This window comes from Talpa occidentalis, unplaced genomic scaffold (assembly GCF_014898055.3).
Source record: "Talpa occidentalis isolate TD23 unplaced genomic scaffold, MPIMG_talOcc4v2.1, whole genome shotgun sequence".
Classification (NCBI taxonomy): Eukaryota; Metazoa; Chordata; class Mammalia; order Eulipotyphla; family Talpidae; genus Talpa; species Talpa occidentalis.
Genome location: NW_026555331.1, coordinates 109,853,023 through 109,872,639, shown reverse-complemented (window position 1 = coordinate 109,872,639; position 19,617 = coordinate 109,853,023). Strand labels below are relative to the sequence as shown.

At 37.7% G+C, this 19,617-nt stretch overlaps 1 protein-coding gene and 1 pseudogene across 1 annotated transcript in view; both read left to right on the top strand.

Moving 5' to 3' along the window:
* DPY19L2 (dpy-19 like 2) overlaps positions 1 to 3,294 on the top strand; it is a 64,788-nt gene extending 61,494 nt beyond the window's left edge. The window contains exons 21-22 of the mRNA XM_037510128.2: positions 1,545 to 1,670; positions 2,850 to 3,294. Coding sequence (XP_037366025.1) covers positions 1,545 to 1,670; positions 2,850 to 3,000 — 277 coding nt within the window. The 3' untranslated portion in view covers positions 3,001 to 3,294. The remainder of the gene's footprint in view (positions 1 to 1,544; positions 1,671 to 2,849) is intronic.
* LOC119252168 (U2 spliceosomal RNA) lies at positions 448 to 563 on the top strand (annotated as a pseudogene).
* Positions 3,295 to 19,617: the final 16,323 nt, after the last annotated feature.

Below are 19,617 nucleotides of genomic sequence, written 5' to 3'. Positions count from 1 at the left end.
GAAATTAAAAAAAAAAATTGTATGGGTGGCCATCCAGAAATGACAGTATGTGCCTGTTGACTTTAAAGTAAGTTTACAAACCTCTGAAAACTGAAAAAGCAAAAGTTACTTTCTCAAACTGAAAAATGTGCCACATATTTACAAATTGTGTGTGTGTGTGTGTTCCAAAAATTTTTCTAAATAGTTGTAATAGAAGGTGGGATGGATTTGGATCATGACCGTAGTTTGGGAACCCCACAGCCCATCTAGGTGATTCCAAAAGCCATTCTTACTTGTGGCCAGTGACTGTTTCTAATAGATTAAAAAAGTACACAAAATTTGCAGTTAAATGCTTTATGAAGACTTAGGGTGGTCTTTTGCTAGCTGATTAAGAAAAATTAGTTTCCATTAAAGTATAGAAGTTTTGTTTTCATTAAATGACTGACTTTAAAAAATTATTTTACTTCTATCGCTTCTCAGCCTTTTGGCTAAGATCAAGTGTAAAAATTATTTTACTTCTAGTAATTGTCAGGGCCATCTTTTCCTTTGACTGCACTTTTAACCTATTGTTAAAGGTAAATTTCTTAATTAAAATTTTATGTCTGGTAATTGGACATCCTGTATGCTTGAAATTCTAAGAAATGTTTAAGGCGTACATGATAGTGTACTCAGTATTTCATAACAAATTCCTATTTAGGGCCAGTTTACCTATTGTACCATACTTTAGGGAATAGCCCTGATTCTCAATTTTCTTTTAAGGACTTTTCTCTACCTAACAGCTACCTTAGATGCCCACTGTCTATCTGTGCTATTTGCTATATTCAGCTTCAACTTGCGCTTTTCAAAGATGCTGCAGAAAAAATTATCTACTCAAATTTACATTTTCACTATATTCTGTCTCTATCGGGATATGCCCCATGACTAGATTATGTTATGAATTATGCAAAGCAAATTTTATATTCTGAACAATTTTTCTGCTACTCAACTCTAGACTCAAAATTGGTTTATGTACTAGCAGTCATCACTCAGTATCTGTGGGTATTGGTTCCAGATCCCCCATGTATACCAAAATCTGCAGAAGTTCAAGTCCCTTATATAAAATGGAGTAGTATTTGCACAGAACTTATTATATGCATCCTCTCATATACTTTAAATCATCTTTAGATGATTTATAATACCTAATAAATGCCATGTAAATAGCTATTATATGATATAATTTAGGGATTAATGTCAAGGAAAAAGTCTGTACATGTTCAGTACAGAAGCACCTCTTGTAGGCCTAATGGCATAGTAAAACTAAGTACCTACTTTTGATCCATGGTTGGTTCACTCCAAGCATGTAGAACCAGGAGTTGTGGGGTACTGACTGTACACACACAATTCAAACTGCTGTTAAGTTTTAGCACATTCAACATTCAACAGTTTCAGCACATTCAAATACTGACACATATATATAAGTATTTCACCCAGTGAGCATTGAAATTTGAATTTTCTAGCCAAATTTCTTTAGCTCATTCTATTACAGTTGATTTAAAAGTCTTTTAATCTTTTGTTTGAATATAAAGGGCTCGGACAAAAATAGTGTATTCTACATATAGTCGAAAATCTGCAAAAGAAGTGAAAGAGAAATTGTTGGAGTTACATGTGAATTACTATGTTTTAGAAGAGGCATGGTGTGTTGTAAGAACTAAGTGAGTATAAGCCTATGTTATATGATATAGTATACTTTTAAATAACAAATGTTTTATTTTATTTTGGTAATTTTGATTTTTTTAAGAATATTTACTCCAAATAACTTCCATTAAAATATTGCCCTCATATTTTTTTTAAATATAATTTCATGTTAGAAAGTAAAGTTACACATTCATTTAAGTAGAATTTCAAAAAATTAGTGTCTTGACTTTTCATTTTCATTTAACATGTGCTTGTTTATATTTTTATTTTTTAAACATTCTTGTTTATTTTTTCCACAAAGGATTTCTACCTTTAAGTGTGCTTACCATAGCTTTCCCACCATCAAAGTGCCCACAGTCCTCCACCACACTGCACCATGCTCTGTCTCTAAAACTGAGGCTTGCAGTGGGGAGGAGGAAAAGTGGAGAGCAAAGGTGGAGGGGGCACAGTGGACTATAATACAGCACCCATAGGTGCCTATTGGTGGGTGTGGTATGGTAACATGTCTGAAGAGGTGTGATCCTGTATTTCTGAATCATATGCAGTATTGTGAACCAATGTTACCTCAATTTAAAAATTATAAAATAGGGCCTCCCTGGTGGCACAGGGGTTAAAGTCTCAGTGTTACCAAGCTGCATGAGTTGGTTCCCTAGCCAGGGAGCTAACCCACATGGCGCAGACCTGTCCTGTCTTGTCTGCTGTTCCCCTCAGCAATGTATTTCAGTAGATCCACCTGTTCTGTGCCCCACTCTGTCTCTGGTGAATCCTCTTACCCCCTGGAACCTCTGGTATACACCCCAATTCTTGTTTGCATAAATAAATAAATCTTAAAAAAAATTGTAATGTAAAAGAAAACACACATTGAAAAAGAGAAAAGGAGGGGAGATCTGTGGAAGTGTGTGTTTGCGTATCTATAGAGAGACAGAGAGATATATCGTTATTGCACCTTTATCAATAGCACATTTCATTATTTGATTAAGTGAAACATGAAAATGCAATTAAGATACTTAAGTTCATTTTTGTTATCCCTGCACTTGTTGAAGTTACGTGTTTTGAAATGATGACTGAAAATCTTTATTTAATAACTTAGTCTCTAAAAGTTTAAGAGATATTTTACACCTTATGTACTTTCTTTAATATGAATGCATTTGAAATATGAAGATAGATATATAATGTATATGTATATATTTTTTCAGACCTGGTTGCAGTATGCTTGAAATCTGGGATGTGGAAGACCCTTCCAATGCAGCTAACCCTCCCTTATGTAGCATCTTGCTCAAGGATGCGAGGCCTCACTTCACCACAGTGTTTCAGAATAGTATGTACAGAGTGTTGAAGGTTAACTGAGAATAAGGATATCCATTACACTGTGGTGCAAATAAGTTAATCAATAACAATCACTTTTTGGCTTACTTACATTACTAAAAATCACCAGCTTTAATAAGGGACCCTTAAAAAGAAGGTAATAAAATTTAAACTTTTTCTGATTACTAAAAGGTAAATTATTTCATTGTTTTCCACTGAATGTCAACCTTATTAAGATTGTCATATAAATAATTAAATCATCTCCTATTGCATAATCAAATGTTCATTTTGAAGTTTTAAAGAAAAATGTATATAAAAGAACAATGAAATTTAATAAATCAAAGATATTTAAGTTCTTATATATAACTAGGTGAATTGCTTCAGATTTTCTGTGATACCAAGATGTACCAGCTCACACTCTTAAAACCACTTAGAACAGACCAGTGCAGTTTCTTAAATGGCATTCCCTTAAGATCCAGATACTGATCATACCGTCTTTACCTCTGTGAGGAGATTTCTTTGTACCATGTGCCTAGTAAGGTTATTTTTTCTTTTACTAACCCTCAGGAAATATCTCCAATAGCTTTTTAATAACTTTTTATCATTTCAATTTTTTAAGCAACATCTTACATTGTAATGTTTTAAATCTCTTGAAATTTATCTACCTAACCAAATAATTATTTTCCACTGATCTCTTTTCAGTATCAATGGAACAGATTATTAATCTGTCTTCAGAATCCTGTGGTGTTTCTTTTAACATCCAGGAAAATTAAAATTGCTACAGTATACAACCAAGTTTGGAGATTAAATGTAATCAGAAAACAGAATTTAGTTAAATTTATAATATGAGATTTTAAGATTCTAGATCTTGAATGAAGCAAGGACATTCTATCTTGGCAGCCTTGCAGTTCATTGGACATAGTCTTTCTTTCTGGTCATCATCTTTTGTAATAACATATTTTTCAATTCTTGTTTATTATTGGTTTTGGATAAGGAAGGTAATGTTTTATAAATCCTCCTTGCTGGTATAAACCTACCCAAAAATAATGCTTTGAGAAGCAGTACTTGAAGATGTTGCCAAACACAAAGATACTCTTTTTCCATTTGCTATATATTAGCTATGCCACATCTATGGTATTTTAAAGTGTATCTACTTTAAATTAATCATCTCGGAATTTTTGTGATTCTTTATATTCTTGGCCATCTACATTTGACATAATGTCTTAATTATGTAGGTTATTATATGAGATTACATACAGAAAAACCAGTAAAATTGGTTTTCAACATGTTAATAATAAAATATTTCAGGACAAGACACAAAATAGTTAAAAAGTATGTTGCACTTATATTAGCATTTTCAAGGAATTTGTTTTGGTGTGAATATGGGGCAAAGAAGGACAGGGACAGAAGGGGCGGAGCAACATGGCAGCGAGGAGACGCTGCGAGTAAGATCTCCCATTAAAAAAAGTTAATAGGGAGGAAAAGCGGCAGGTCCCAGTGAGAACTGAGACAGGGAAGATAAACGGACGACTCCAGCAAACTGCCCGAAGAAGAAAGTTGCCATAAAAGAGGACGAGAAGGGAGGGAAGCGCAGAACCCTGCTCCCCTCCCCCGCCCACAGAGGCGGCACTCTCCGACCGGCAGAGACGAGGGAAACAACAAACTAAAACGCCCAACAAGAAAAACGGATGCAGCAAGTGGGACTGTGAGTGGAAAGGAACTATTTCAGCCACCACACCCCGTGAACGGGAGCTGAGGCGAACCCTGCAGGATCCACCGCGGAGGTGAGCTCCAGGCGCCAGTAAAGAGAGCCCCGCCCACCAGGAGGAGCCCAGCACCAGCACACACCCCCGGCCGCCCGGTAAGCTTGCGCGAAAGCGGCGCTCGGATTGCAGCTGCCCAGGGCCCTGCGCCTGCGACCTAGGCTTGCGGGGAGACGGCGGAGGCCCTCCCTGAGTGAGCAGGAACAAGGTGCCCAGGCAGGGGAGCGGGATTCAAAAGGCGCCATTCCCGCGCCACTGATCTGGGCTATAGCCCGCGTCCTGGAACTGAGGGCTTTGGAACTGAGACCCGGGCGGAGGCCCTCCCTGAGTGAGCAGGAACAAGGCGCCCAGGCAGGGGAGCGGGATTCAAAAGGCGCCATTCCCACGCCACTGATCTGGGCTACAGCCCGCGTCCTGGAACTGAGGGCTTTGGAACTGAGACCCGGGCGGAGGCCCTCCCTGAGTGAGCAGGAACAAGGCGCCCAGGCAGGGGAGCGGGATTCAAAAGGCGCCATTCCCGCGCCACTGATCTGGGCTACAGCCCGCGTCCTGGAACTGAGGGCTTTGGAACTGAGACCCGGGGCACGAAATTAGGGGCGTGGGTTCCCCACGACGGTGGGGCACAAGGCAGACACAGCACCCCAAAGCCGTTGAGGTGTACCCTACTATCCCCGCTCTGCTCCCTGTCCCACGGGGTGGAAAATCAGCTCCCCAAGGGCTCTAGGAGAGATCTCTGGTGCCACCTAGCGACTTGACCCCAGCACAGGCTACTGAAGGAGCTAGTGGCCAGCTGGGGAGTTAGCCCACACCGGGCCCCTTCTGAACAAGTAGTCTGAGCCCACAGGGAGAGCGAGCACCCACAGCCGGGGCAGACCAGGCGCGCAGAATAGTGTGCCTGAGACCAGAAGCGCAGGGAGTGTGTCCCACATCACCATTTTAGAACAGGGACATTTCTTCAGTAAAGACTACCTGCAGAAGGCTTCCTCAGGAGCCAGAGGTGAGCGGGGGAAGTTCGCCCACGCCAGACCCCCTCTGGCCTGCAGTCCAAGCCCAGAGGGGAGCAGGAACCCACCGCCGGGGCAGACCAGGCGCACAGGGGAGTGTGTCCCCACATCGGCATTTTAGAACAGGGACCTTTCTCCAGTAAAGGCTGCTTGAAACTGACAGATGACTCCTGGAAGAACCAGAGGGGAACAGAGAAGCCCACCCAAGATGCCGGCAAGTCCCAACAACACAGTGTCCCAACGCATACGGCAAATTAGAAAACAGACTGTAGGGAGGAGAAGAACCACACGCAACCTAGCAACTCTCCAGAGAAAAAGCACACCACAAAAAGAAAGCCAGCCCCCAGATTGCAACGACAATAACTTGGAAGAATTTCTGAGCCTTCCAGAAAGAGAATTTAAAATTGCCGTGATTAAAAAACTGACAGAAGTCATAAAGGAAAACAATGATAAGGGAAAAATAATCAACGATCAGAAGAATGCAATTGAGTCCCTAGAGAGGGAAAACAATGGTCAGAAGAAAGAAATTGAGTCCCTAAAGAGGGAAGTAAAAGAAATGCAGGAGATCAAAGAATTAATGGAAGAACTAAAGAATTCTGGGAAAAGCAATGAAAGCAGAATAGATGAAATGGAAGAACGAATAAGTAATCTTGAAGACACAGAAATAAAAAGAACCAAAACAGAGAAGGAAAGAGAAGTACGAAGGAAAAAGAACGAAGAAAGACTTCGGGAACTATCGGACTCCATGAGGAAAGGAAATATAAGAGTTATAGGAATACCAGAAGGAGAGGAGAGAGATGTAGGAACAGAGAAAATATTCAAAGAGATAATTGAAGAGAACTTCCCAAATGTGAAGAAGGAGCTGAAAATTGATATACAAGAAGCAAGAAGAACACCAAACTTCCACGACGAAAGGAAAAATACAGCAAGACACATAATAGTAAAGCTCCCAAGAATCCAGGACAAGGAAAAAATAATGAAGCTGGCAAGAGGGAAGAAACAGATAACATTCAAAGGAAAACCAATCAGGCTGACATCAGACTTCTCCGAAGAAACACTACGGGCAAGGAGAGAGTGGAGGGACATAGTCAACAGACTCCAAGAAAACAGATGCCAACCAAGAATACTCTATCCCGCAAAGCTCTCCTTCCTCTTTGAAGAAAGAATATGGACCTTCCCAGACAAACAGAAACTCCGGAATTTCATTGCAACTAAACCCCCACTCCAAAAAATACTACAAGGAGTTCTAAAGCCAGAACCTCAGAGCGACGAATAACAATGAAAGAAGGCCAAAAAAAAAAAAAAAGTTATTAAAAGAATAAATAAATAAAATCAAAGGAAAGACAAACACAATGGCAAATACAGATGTTAACATATCAATATTAACTCTAAATGTAAATGGACTAAACTCTTCAATAAAAAGACACAGAGTTGCAGCCTGGATTAAGAAACAAAACCCAACCTTTTGCTGTCTCCAGGAAACACATTTAGCTACAAAAGATAAAAATAGGCTCAAAGTTAAAGGATGGAAAACAATCCTACAAGCAAATGGACCAAAAAAGAAAGCAGGAACAGCTATACTTATATCAGATAAAACAGATTTCAAACTCAAAAAGATAAAAAGAGACCCCAATGGTCACTACATTATGATCAAGGGGACAATACTTCAAGAAGAAATAACACTCATTAACATATACTCACCAAACGAAGGAGCACCAAAATATATCAGACAACTGTTGTCCTCTCTGAAAACAGACATCAGAGAAAACACATACGTAGTGGGAGACTTCAACACACCACTATCAACAATGGATAGATCAACAAGACAAAAAATAAGTAAAGAAACCAAAGCTCTAAATAAAGACCTAGAGCAATTGGGCTTAACAGACATCTATAGAACACTAAACCCCAAAAAAACGGAGTACACATTTTTCTCAAGCGCACACGGATCATTCTCCAGGATCGATCACATACTGGGGCACAAGACAAACATCAACAGATACACCAAGATTGAAATCATATCAACCATCTTTTCTGACCATGAAGGCATCAAACTAGAAATAAACCATAAAAAGAAGGCAAGGAACTTTCCTACCTCATGGAGATTAAAAACCACACTACTGGAAGACCATTGGACTAATGAGGAGATCAAAGAAGAAATTATTTTTTTTTTTTTTTTTTTTTTTTTTTCAAAGAAGAAATTAAAAAATTTTTTGAATTGAACGACAAGGAGGACACCAATATCCTAAATGTATGGGATGCAGCAAAAGCAGTAATAAGAGGAAAATATATAGCAATAGAAGCTCACATCAAGAAACAAGAAAGAACGCAAAGAAACAACCTAATCTCGAAGCTCAAAGATCTAGAAAAAGAACAACAAGAAAACCCCAAAACCAGTAGAAGAAAAGAAATAATAAAAACCAAAGCAGAAATAAATGAAATTGAAACTAAAAAAACAATCCAAAAGATCAATGAAACCAAGAGCTGGTTCTTTGAAAAAATCAATAAAATAGACAAACCCCTAGCCAGGCTCACAAAGGAAAAAAGGGAGAAAGCACAAATAAACAGGATCATCAATGAAAGAGGAGAAATCACAACGGACACAGCAGAAATCAAAAGAATAATCAGTAACTACTATGAACAGTTATATGGAAACAAGTTTAACAATCTAGAGGAGATGGACAAATTCCTACAACTCTACAATCACCCAAAGCTAGATAAAGAAGAAATAGAACACCTAAACAGACCAATTACAATTAGCGAAATTGAAATGGTAATCAAAAACCTCCCCAAAAACAAAAGCCCAGGACCTGATGGATTTACAAATGAATTCTACCAAACATTCAGAGACGAATTAGTGCCTATCCTTCACAAACTCTTCCAAAAAATTGAGAAGGAAGGGACAATACCAAACACGTTCTATGAAGCCAACATTACACTAATACCAAAACCGAACAAGGACAACACAAAAAAGGAAAACTACAGGCCAATCTCCCTAATGAACACTGATGCAAAAATCCTCAATAAAATTTTAGCTATCAGAATCCAACAATGTATCCATAAGATAATTCACCACGACCAAGTTGGATTCATTCCAGGGGCACAAGGATGGTTTAACATCCGAAAATCAATCAACGTTATCCAACACATCAACAAAAAGAAATATAAAAACCATATGATAATATCAATAGATGCTGAGAAAGCTTTCGACAAAGTGCAACACCCATTCATGATAAAAGCCCTTGAAGTTCTTGGGATACAAGGAACATACCTCAACATCATAAAGGCCATCTATGACAAGCCAACAGCCAGTATCATTCTCAATGGTGAAAAGCTGAAAGCAATTCCATTAAGATCTGGAACAAGACAAGGATGTCCACTCTCACCATTGCTTTTCAATATAATACTGGAAGTCCTAGCCAGGGCAATAAGACAAGAGAAAGACATCCAAGGAATCCAAATAGGAAAAGAAGAAGTCAAACTATCACTATTTGCAGACGATATGATATTATACATAGAGAACCCCAAAAACTCCACAGAAAAGCTAATTCAACTCATCAATCAGTTCAGTAAAGTGGCAGGATACAAAATCAACACGCAAAAGTCAGTAGCCTTCCTATACACAAACAATAAATCTGAAGAAGAAGAAATCGAAAAGACCATCCCTTTTGTTATTGAAACAAAAAAATCAAATATTTGGGAATAAATCTAACAAAAGAGGTAAAGGACCTATACAAAGAAAACTATAAAACACTGTTAAAAGAAATAGAAGAAGACACAAAGAAATGGAGAGACATCCCCTGCTCATGGATTGGAAGAATAAACATTATTAAAATGGCCATCCTTCCAAAAGCAATATACAGATTCAATGCTATTCCAATCAAAATTTCAATGTCATTCTTCAAAGAAATAGAAAAATTATTGATGAAATTCATATGGAATCACAAAAAACCCCGAATAGCCAAAGCTCTCCTGAAAAAAAAAGAAGGGAATGGAGGCATCAGACTCCCAGACTTCAAACTATACTACAAAGCCATAATCATCAAAACTGCATGGTATTGGAACAAGAACAGACATACAGACCAATGGAATCGAATAGAAAATCCAGAAATAAACCCACAGATTTATGGTCAACTAATCTTTGACAAAGGAGCAAAGACTATGCATTGGAGCAAAGAAAGTTTGTTCAATAAATGGTGCTGGGAAAACTGGGTCGCTACATGCAAAAGAATGAAGCTTGACCACTACCTCACACCATACACAAAAATCAACTCAAAATGGATTAAAGAACTAGACATAAGACCTGAAACCATAAAATATATAGAAGGAAATATAGGCGAAACACTACGTGATTTGCACATCAAAGACATCTTTACAGACACATCACCCAAAGCAGTGATAGTGAAGGCAAAGATAAACAGCTGGGACTATATCAAATTAAAGAGCTTTTGCACAGCAAAAGAGACAATAACAAAAACAAAGAGAAACCCCACCAACTGGGAGAACATTTTTGCACCCAACACTAATGATAAAGGACTGATCACAAAAATCTGCAAAGAGCTGATGAGACTCAACAACAACAAAGAAAATAATCCAGTCAAAAAATGGGCAGAAGAGCTTAAAAGAAACTTCTCTGAAGAGGAAATGCAAATGGCCAACAGGCATATGAAAAAATGTTCAACATCACTTGTCATCAGGGAAATGCAAATCAAAACTACCATGAGATACCATCTTACACCAGTGAGAATGGCACATATTAAAAAAACTAGCAACAACAAATGTTGGCGAGGGTGTGGAGAAAAAGGAACTCTTCTGCACTGTTGGTGGGAGTGCAAACTGGTCCAACCACTGTGGAAAGCTGTGTGGAGATTTCTGGACCTACTAAACATAGAGCTTCCATATGACCCAGCAATTCCACTCCTAGGTATTTACCCAAAGGACACAGAAACATCAATTCCAAAGAACACCTGCACCCCTATGTTTATAGCAGCACTGTTTACAATAGCTAAGCTTTGGAAACAACCCAAATGCCCAAAAATAGATGACTGGATCAAGAAGATGTGGTACATATATACCATGGAATATTACTCAGCATTCAAAAAAGATAAACACATGCAATTTGCTGCAACATGGATGGCGCTGGAAGGGATCATGCTCAGCGAAATAAGCCAAAAAGAAAAAGAAAAATACCGGATGGTCTCACTCATAGCAGGAATCTAGAAAACTTAAATAATGGACCAGGAAAATGAAAAACTATAAGAAAGTGAAAATCAAAATCAACAAAAAACTATGAACCAGAGACACTTTTAGGGGGCGGGGGCGGGAGGGGAGGGATTGGGGTCAGAATGGGGGGCGGCAATTGTATGGGGAATATAACAATAAAATTTATAAAAAAAAAAAAAAAAAAAAGAAATTAAAAACAATTCTGAAATCTTGTTAGTATTATAAACAATCAGAAATGAGATTAATTTGTATTTGTTTTGTATGAAATCACCATTAGTCTCATAAAATCAATTTTCCCATTTTCTTTTTTCTTTTTTTAAATAAATTTCTTTTTTTTCCCCCAAAAAAAAAAAAAAAAAAAAAAGGACAGGGACAAAGGAGGAAAGGAGACATAGCACTTAACATTCAAAAAATTAAAATGCATTTGGATGATGTTTTCACAGGACATATTTTAAAGAAGTTGGTAGAATTTTTAAAAGAAGAGCTGTATAAACTAATAAAATATTCAATGCAAAATTATTTGCATGTATTTATATATAGGAAAACCAATAAAATTATTTTCAACTTTTATAGTTATAAACTATATTAATACAGGATACACAGCAGCTAAGTAAGCATGTTACAGCTTTCTTTTTAACATTTTGAAATAATTTGTTTTGGTATAATTGTGGGGCAAATAAAGAAAAGAAACGGAATACCTGATATTCATAAAATTAAGATAACACATTTGAATGGTGTTTTCATAGGAAGCATTTTAAAGAAATTGTTAGAACTCAGCAAGAGCAGAGAACAAGTAGCTTTAACTGATAGTGTTCCATACAAACTATATTAATATGGCTTTGTTATTTAATGTACTATGTATATTTAAAAATTAAAACCATTGAAGATCCTCTGTGTATCTTTCTTTCCTCGTTTCTTAACACGCATACATTTTGAAGCAAATAGTTCTAATATGAAGGTAGAAACCATTAGTTCCTGCGTTTAATACTTTGCAATAATAGCCATTTAAAAACAGCCCTGCATAGTCTCACACAGAAGGCTGTCATGCAGATAGTGTGGGCTTTGTAACCAGATGGATCTAAGTTTGAATCCTGGCACTTTCATTTACTCAGCATATTACCTACCATCTGTTTAAAGAATATTTATTGAGCACTTACTCTCTGCCAGGCACTGTACTGAGCCTGGTCATGTTGCTTGACTCAAAAAAAAAAAAAAAAAAAAAAAAAAAACAAAAAAAAAAAAACGCTCCTGTTTCTTCCTGTGTAAATCAGAATTCACAGAACTCACTTGACATGAGCATTATGAACTAGTTCCATTTTGCACGCTCTCTCCAGCTCACTAAATACCCTGTTCAGAAGTATCAAACAATATAACAGATTTTCTCATCTCAGAATTCCAAATAGTGCTACCCTTATTTTATGTCAATAAGTAAGAATACTGAACTGTAGTTTACTGCAGTTGTTATTGGCTTCTTGCCTAAATATATTTTATTGCTTATTCTTTGAAATGAAGACTATACATGAATACTGTGGGCTAGTGATGGAGAGATTTTTCCCCAGTTAGTCTAAGTATGCTGATGGTCATATTTGTGCACATTTATTTGAAATCGTAGCTAGAAGTAGTTGCACACAGCAATCCCCTCTACATTCTATTGTAAGAAACTGCCCCCCCCCCTGTACAGCTTCAATAAACATGTCCTACTCTTCTGTCCTACTCTTTTTTTTACTTTAAATTTTATTTTTATATTCCCCATACAATTACAACCCCCTTATTTTGACCCCAACCCCTCCTTTCCCCGCCCCCTACCCCCCATAGAGTGTCTCTGGTTCATAGTTGTTTGTTGATTTTGATATTTTCTTTCTTATAGTTATTCTTTTTCCTGGCCCCTTATTTAAGTTTTCTAGATTCCTGCTATGAGTGAGACCATCCGGTATTTTTCTTTTTCTTTCTAGCTTATTTCTCTGAGCATGACCCTTCTAGCTCCATCCATGTTCCTGCATGTGTTTATCTTTTTTGAATGCTGAGTAATATTCCATGGTATATATGTACCACATCTTCTTGATCCAGTCATCTATTTTTGGGCATTTGGGTTTCCAGAGCTTAGCTATTATAAATAGTGCTGCTATAAACATAGGGTGCAGGTGGTCTTAGGAATTGATGTTTCTGTGTCCTTTGGGTAAATACCTAGGAGTGGAATTGCTGGATCATATGGAAGCTCTATGTTTAGTAGGACAAGAAATCTCCACACAGCTCTCCACAGTGGTTGGACCAGTTTGCACTCCCACCAACAGTGCAGAAGAGTTCCTTTTTCTCCACACCCTTGCCAACATTTGTTGTTGCTAGTTTTTTTTTAATATGTGCCATTCTCACTGGTGTAAGATGGTATCTCATGGTAGTTTTGATTTGCATTTCCCTGATTACAAGTGATGTTGAACATTTTTTCATATGCCTGTTGGCCATTTGCATTTCTTCTTCAGAGAAGTTTCTTTTTAGCTCTTCTGCCCATTTTTTGACTGGATTATTTTCTTTGTTTTTGTTGAGTCTCATCAGCTCCCTATAGATTTTTGTGATCAGTCCTTTATCGTTAGTGTTGTGTGCAAAAATGTTCTCCCAGTTGGTGGGGTTTCTCTTTGTTTTTGTTATTCTCTTTTGCTGTGCAGAAGCTCTTTAATTTGATGTAGTCCCAGCTGTTTATCTTTGCCTTCACTATCACTGCTTTGGGTGATGTGTCTGTAAAGATGTCTTTGATGTGAATATCACGTAGTGTTTCGCCTATATTTCCTTCTATGTATTTTATGGTTTCAGGTCTTATGTCTAGTTCTTTAATCCACTTTGTCCTACTCTTCTTACTAGATACTACATTGAAAAACTTGGGTACTTGTCATGTTAAATTTTTTTTTTTTTGTGGGACCCTCGCTGGCGGCCGGGAACTAATGGGCACTGCAGAGGCTGCGGGTAGCCTCGCAGCCCAGCGCTCAACTGCTGCGCCACCAGGGGAGGTCCTTGTCATGTTAATTTTAATAACAAACATGTTAATTTTAATAACAAAATAGTTTATATTTTATATTTTTATTATACGAACAATACAAACATTTTAGACAAATAGTTTTGAAAAAAAACAACAGGAAATTTGAAAGCTGGGAAAATTATTCACAGGCACTGCTAAAATCTCATTGTTTCCTTCGAACATTTTGGGCTCTAATTTTTTGTTTGTTTTCTTCTTTTAAATAATTTAAACAATTGTATGTTTTGCTCTTCATCTAGTAAATACGGAAATGTTTTAGACTACTGGCCACATAATATTCTATTTTGTGTATGTACGTATACAGGTAAGAAATTTATTCATTGTTGAACTGTTTTCATTTTTGCTACTATATGTGTGTATATATGGAACATCACACTGAATATCTTAGTTCATTAAGATATTTTGTAAGTTTTAAATTATTTCCCCAGATTCCATAAAATTAAATTTCAGTAAGAAGTATGGGCACCCTTAAAGCCTTTAATTAACTTTGTGAAAGAATTGAAGACACCACCAAAAGTCAGTATATGATAACGCTTATTTCACAACATTCATTAACACAGGTTAGCTTTATAAAATTTTTCTAATTTGTGATTTTGTAAATTTTAATTAGCATTTCTTTTATGATTTGTAAGGTTGGCTGCCTATTTAGGTTTTTTAGTGGTCACGTTTCCTTTTGCGTATTGCTTCTTCCCATTCAGCTATATCTATGTAAGTCCACCGAGCACTGGGATTGTGTTGCAGGTACTCATTGCTAGTGAATCTGTATTGTCATTTGGCTTTCAGCAAAGTTGATAAAGATACTGTATGAGTTTGTATATTCTTACCACTCTATAGGCTGGAGATTAGGCTGATAGCTGTCTAAAATAGTTTATGATTTACATTATACCATATTCAGTATGTCATATTTATTTTTAAATATGAAGTTTTAAAATATTGTCTCAGCTGCTTAAGAAGGATTTAATGATCATAATTTTATGGCTGGGCAATAACAACTTTGTAAATTATAGTTATGTATGACATTTCCCAAACCATTATCTAATCTAGACTGCTTTTTATAGGACATATAAAGCAAAATTATTAAATTTTCAATAGTTTTTGATCATGAGCTAGTATACATAGTTATCCAGCAAAAACTCACTGTATTCTTATTCTTCAGAAGGTGTATTTTCTGGATAACCTGTTCATGTTATTTAATTAATCTATTGAGTCTCTTCAAAAGGAATGAGCTAGAGATAAAGGAGAAGAAAAATCTCTGAAAATTCTTAACCATGAGAAATAAAAGACAGATTTTAAAATAGAATGCATGTATGTAACTTCACACAGAATGTTAAATGAAAAAAGGCAGAACTTTAAAACTTTTAGAAGAAAATAGAGAAATGTAAATTAAAACCACATGACAAAATGTGCAAATCTGATAACACAATTGGTGAGAACACGAGCAACAAAAGCACTGATGACTTGTAGTAAGAGTATAAATTGGAAAATAATTTGTTATTACTTAATGAATTGAAAAGTTTGTAGCCCCTGCAAGCAACAATTCCATTCTAAAGAAATACTTGTACATATGCCAGGGAAAACAATTACAAGACAGTTTATGGAAGCATTTGTATCTGGGGCAGAGGAAGCTGAAAACAGTCTTAAGGGCTAATAGAATAGGTAAAAATGAAATATTTCCACACAATGTAATATTGTACAGGAATTAAAATTATTCATGTAATAACTAGAGTAAATCTCTAAATATAATGTCAAGAATAAAAAAACAAGTTATCAAAACACACAGTGTGTGTAAATATATATGCTGCTTATATGTAGCCTAAAAGCAATTAAAACAGTAGTATTAGGGGATATATGTATGTCAAAACAAGAAAAACATTGGCATAATTAATATGAAACTTAGGCTGGTGATTGCTTCTAGGAGAGAATGCAATCCAGGAGGAACCTGGCGCTTCAGTGTTCCTGTTGGATCTCTTCACTGGGTGCTAAGTACATGAATGTTAATTTTATAATTCTTTAAGATATACACATGCTTTATAATGTTAATATATTTAATACCCTTCAAAGTGGGTCTTTGATACAACCTCAGTGATTCTTAAACCCCAAAGTCTCCTTCAGTAGCTCTAGGGTGCTTGGGTGTGCATTGCTAGTTATTCTGGTGACTGAGTTCCAACTAGTCAAATTCCCAGTTGTATTCCAGTTATAACTGCTCCCTCCAGACACCAATCCTCATGTCCCTGAAGAAAGTGAGGACTCAGTGTTCCTGGCAGACTGCCACCTTCCTAATGCTGGCTTCCATGATATAAACCACATAGATTACTCTTTTTTTAAGGAACAAAATATCATGGGCAAACTTATCCAAACCACTTCCTCCTGCATACTTAGAGGCTTCCTTTTCCTCTGTGCCTTTAAAGTGCTCAACAGAGGAACACTTGAGCAAACCATGTCACTTCATACAGGACTTTCTGTTAAAGGTACAGCCTAATCTGTCTCTCAAAGGGAAGGTATAAAAAGCCAAGTAAGGGATGAAGGAGGGGAGGCATCGTCCAGGTAGAGGGAACAGCTGCTGCACCAGCACGGGACCTTTAGGCTTTATCCAGGAACTTCACTGTGGCTAGGTGAAAGCATGTGTGAGCTGAGGCACATACTGTAAGCTGGAGAGAAAGACAAGTTGATTGTGCAAGTGGCAGGACCAAAAGGAGGGAGAAGATCGGACATACTCTGTTAAGGCTCAGGTCCCCCTTCTTCGTCTGATATTGATTATAGTAACTTCCTCACAGATTTGTGGGGATCAAAAACGATATTCTTTGTGGAAGTGCATTTTAAAATACTACACGTGATCCATTTGAATACTCTCTGAGGCATTGAGTTATCTTTGAATTGGATGTTAACAAAAGGAAGCTCTGAGAGCTGTTTAGAATCCCAAAGGGCAAATAACAAGATCATTTCTATTTGGCTTTGAATTATGTTAAAGGAGATTTTGTGAGTACTGATGTCCTTATATGTTTTCCTGAGATAAAAATTAATTTGTATCCTTTGGGCACATATAGAAAATGACCTTATTTTTAAAATTCCATTTAAAAGCTATATATAATTCATATACACATATTGAGATCACTCAAATGAAGCTGCAAAACCCCTTCAGGGAAAATTCTGAATTGAACCATGACCCGTTAATCTAGGAATCAACATAGCTACAAAAATAGCACCTCGGCTACTGGCAAAGAAATAGCCTGTTCACACAGCTTTGCCAAAAAGACCTAAGAAATACAAAGGTAATCTTAACATCAATATGTATTTTTTAAACCAGAATGGTGTTGCAGCTACAAAGATGCAACACTCCCTCAGATCTGTCTCAAGTAGCACTAACTTCAGATTGAGGACATTAAATGACCATCCCTAACTATACCATCTGCAGCGTCTTTTGTGGCACTCAAGCCAAGGTCACTCTCTTCCTGAGCGGGCCCTAGTCAATGACTGAGCAAGGTGGGTGCTAGGGTCTGGCCATTTCAGCCTAATGTTGGCCTTCTCCATCAGGCTGTAACGGGGTGGTCCCCAGGGAAGGGGAGGTTCCAGGTTTTCCTGCTCCACCATCAGCTTCTCTCTCTGCTCAGCTCCACCCTCCTTTTGGGTGGGGCAAGAAACCTGGAACCTCCCCCTTTCCTGGGGACCACCCTGTTACAAGGCCACCTCACTTACAAGGAGCACCTCACTGTTTTAAGTCAGGACCTAGTCAGATCTCACTTGCAATTGGAGGCTGTTCCTGCTGGCGCCTCCTTTCATCAAGACCAGACTGGCCTTAAAGCCTCATATCTTCCCCACCCTCCTGCTTCCACATCTAACAGCTTCCAAAAACCCTCCCTTTCCCCCTTCCAAGAACCTCGTTGCCTCCTATCTCAGCATGTATTCCCTGGAGAACCTGAGCTAAATTAGGCAGATTGCCAACCCAAACCCAAGCAGGCCAAGTGCAAATTTTTGTTTCAATCTGGAGAGATTCCGCTGTTGCCGGTGTAAGTGGGGTTTATTAAAAATGATTAACAGCACCAAGAAAAAAAGACCCCGATTGACCACAGGAAAGCCTGGTTTCACTCTTTCACCCATCCTAGCTTTCCATGAATTTTCCTGGCACTTAGAAATGGTGCCACCAAAGAAATTCTTCTCTTAGAGCCTATTGGGGTCCCCAGGATGACCCCCTAGGAGGCTATAGCACAGTAGCCATTTCATGCTCTCTCACAGAATGAAGAAATGCCCTTTGGCCAGACATTCAAACTGCTAAGGAAAAAATACACTTCTATGAAGCATTCAACATGGAATTCTGGTGTAAAATTAGCCAGCTAAGATTTATCTTGAATGAACAGTTGGGGTTTATTTGACTCTCTTCATAATATTGTGAAAAGCAAAACTATCTTAATCTGAAATATAGTCCTTATTTAGTCCTCATACTTAAAAAATATGAGGAAATGTCCACTAAAAATGTTAGAGTGCAAAATGTTTATTTTATGTATACTTAGTGCCATCTGCTGGCTATGAAAAATTATGACATTTGTCATGAACTAACCTACAAAAATGTTAAGCTAGTTTGCATTTGTTTTAATTGAAAATCAGAGAAATCCAAGGAAAAATGATAAGAACTCAAGAACATGAGCGAAGCTTTTTAAAAATTGTAGTTATCTCTGCAGGTGGTGATAGAACAGCAATTCCCGCTCTTCTCTCCCTTCCCCACCCCTTCTCTGCTATTTCTTCCATCTATCTCCCTTCTTTAGTGCCTACAGTTATAAAATAAGAAACCTAACAGCCGAGACCTCCAGAGAGTTGATTTTTGATCAACTTATCACCAGTGAAGGAAAAAAAATCGAAAAAGATACTGCTTCTCAATTGGGAGCAACTCTGAACCCCATCAAGGAAGTTGACATGTTATGTGCAAGTTTTGCCTCATGTCATGGCCTAGTTGGATGGAGGAAGGGAGAGCTATTTCTGCTTGCTTTTGGAGAGTCTATGAATGTTTCTCTAAATTCCTGGTTTTGAAGCAGATTATTTTACTTTGGGAAAGCCAGGAAAAGAAAGGTAAACAAAGCTAAAGTTTGCAGCTTGCTTCTTTAGTAAGTGGTTCTATTGTTCCTTTTATTGCTTCTCACTCCTGCTACCTGAAAGGTGATTAGAAGGGGGGTGTGGACAAAGAGAGGGCAATGCTGAGCATAAAGGCAGTGGTAGAGGTTGATTGTACAGTAGTTGTCTGGGTAGTGCCGTGTTGGTGGGAGGGAGGAGGGTAGGAGCAGGGAGAATCTTTTATTCACATAATTGGATTGACCCTTGATGTGGACATTTGTGGTAGGAAATGTGAGTTATGAGGCCAGTCTCTCAGAGCATACCCTCAAGTTGAGGTTTCAGTCTCCCCCTCCTCAGCTTTTCTACACCCTCCCTCTTGTATTGACCATTGCTTTTACTTACAACAGGTGGTTCTCTCTGTACATTATTTTTCCACTGCTGCTACCACCCAAGAAAAAATAAACCTAAACTTCAGTTTCAGAATATTTTAGCTAATGCTCTATTCTCTCACCTTAAGTAGCTTATAATTATGGATTCACAAATACATACATAATTTTTTTAAATGCCTTCATACTTCTAATAGACCAACCCACTCTAAAAAAAA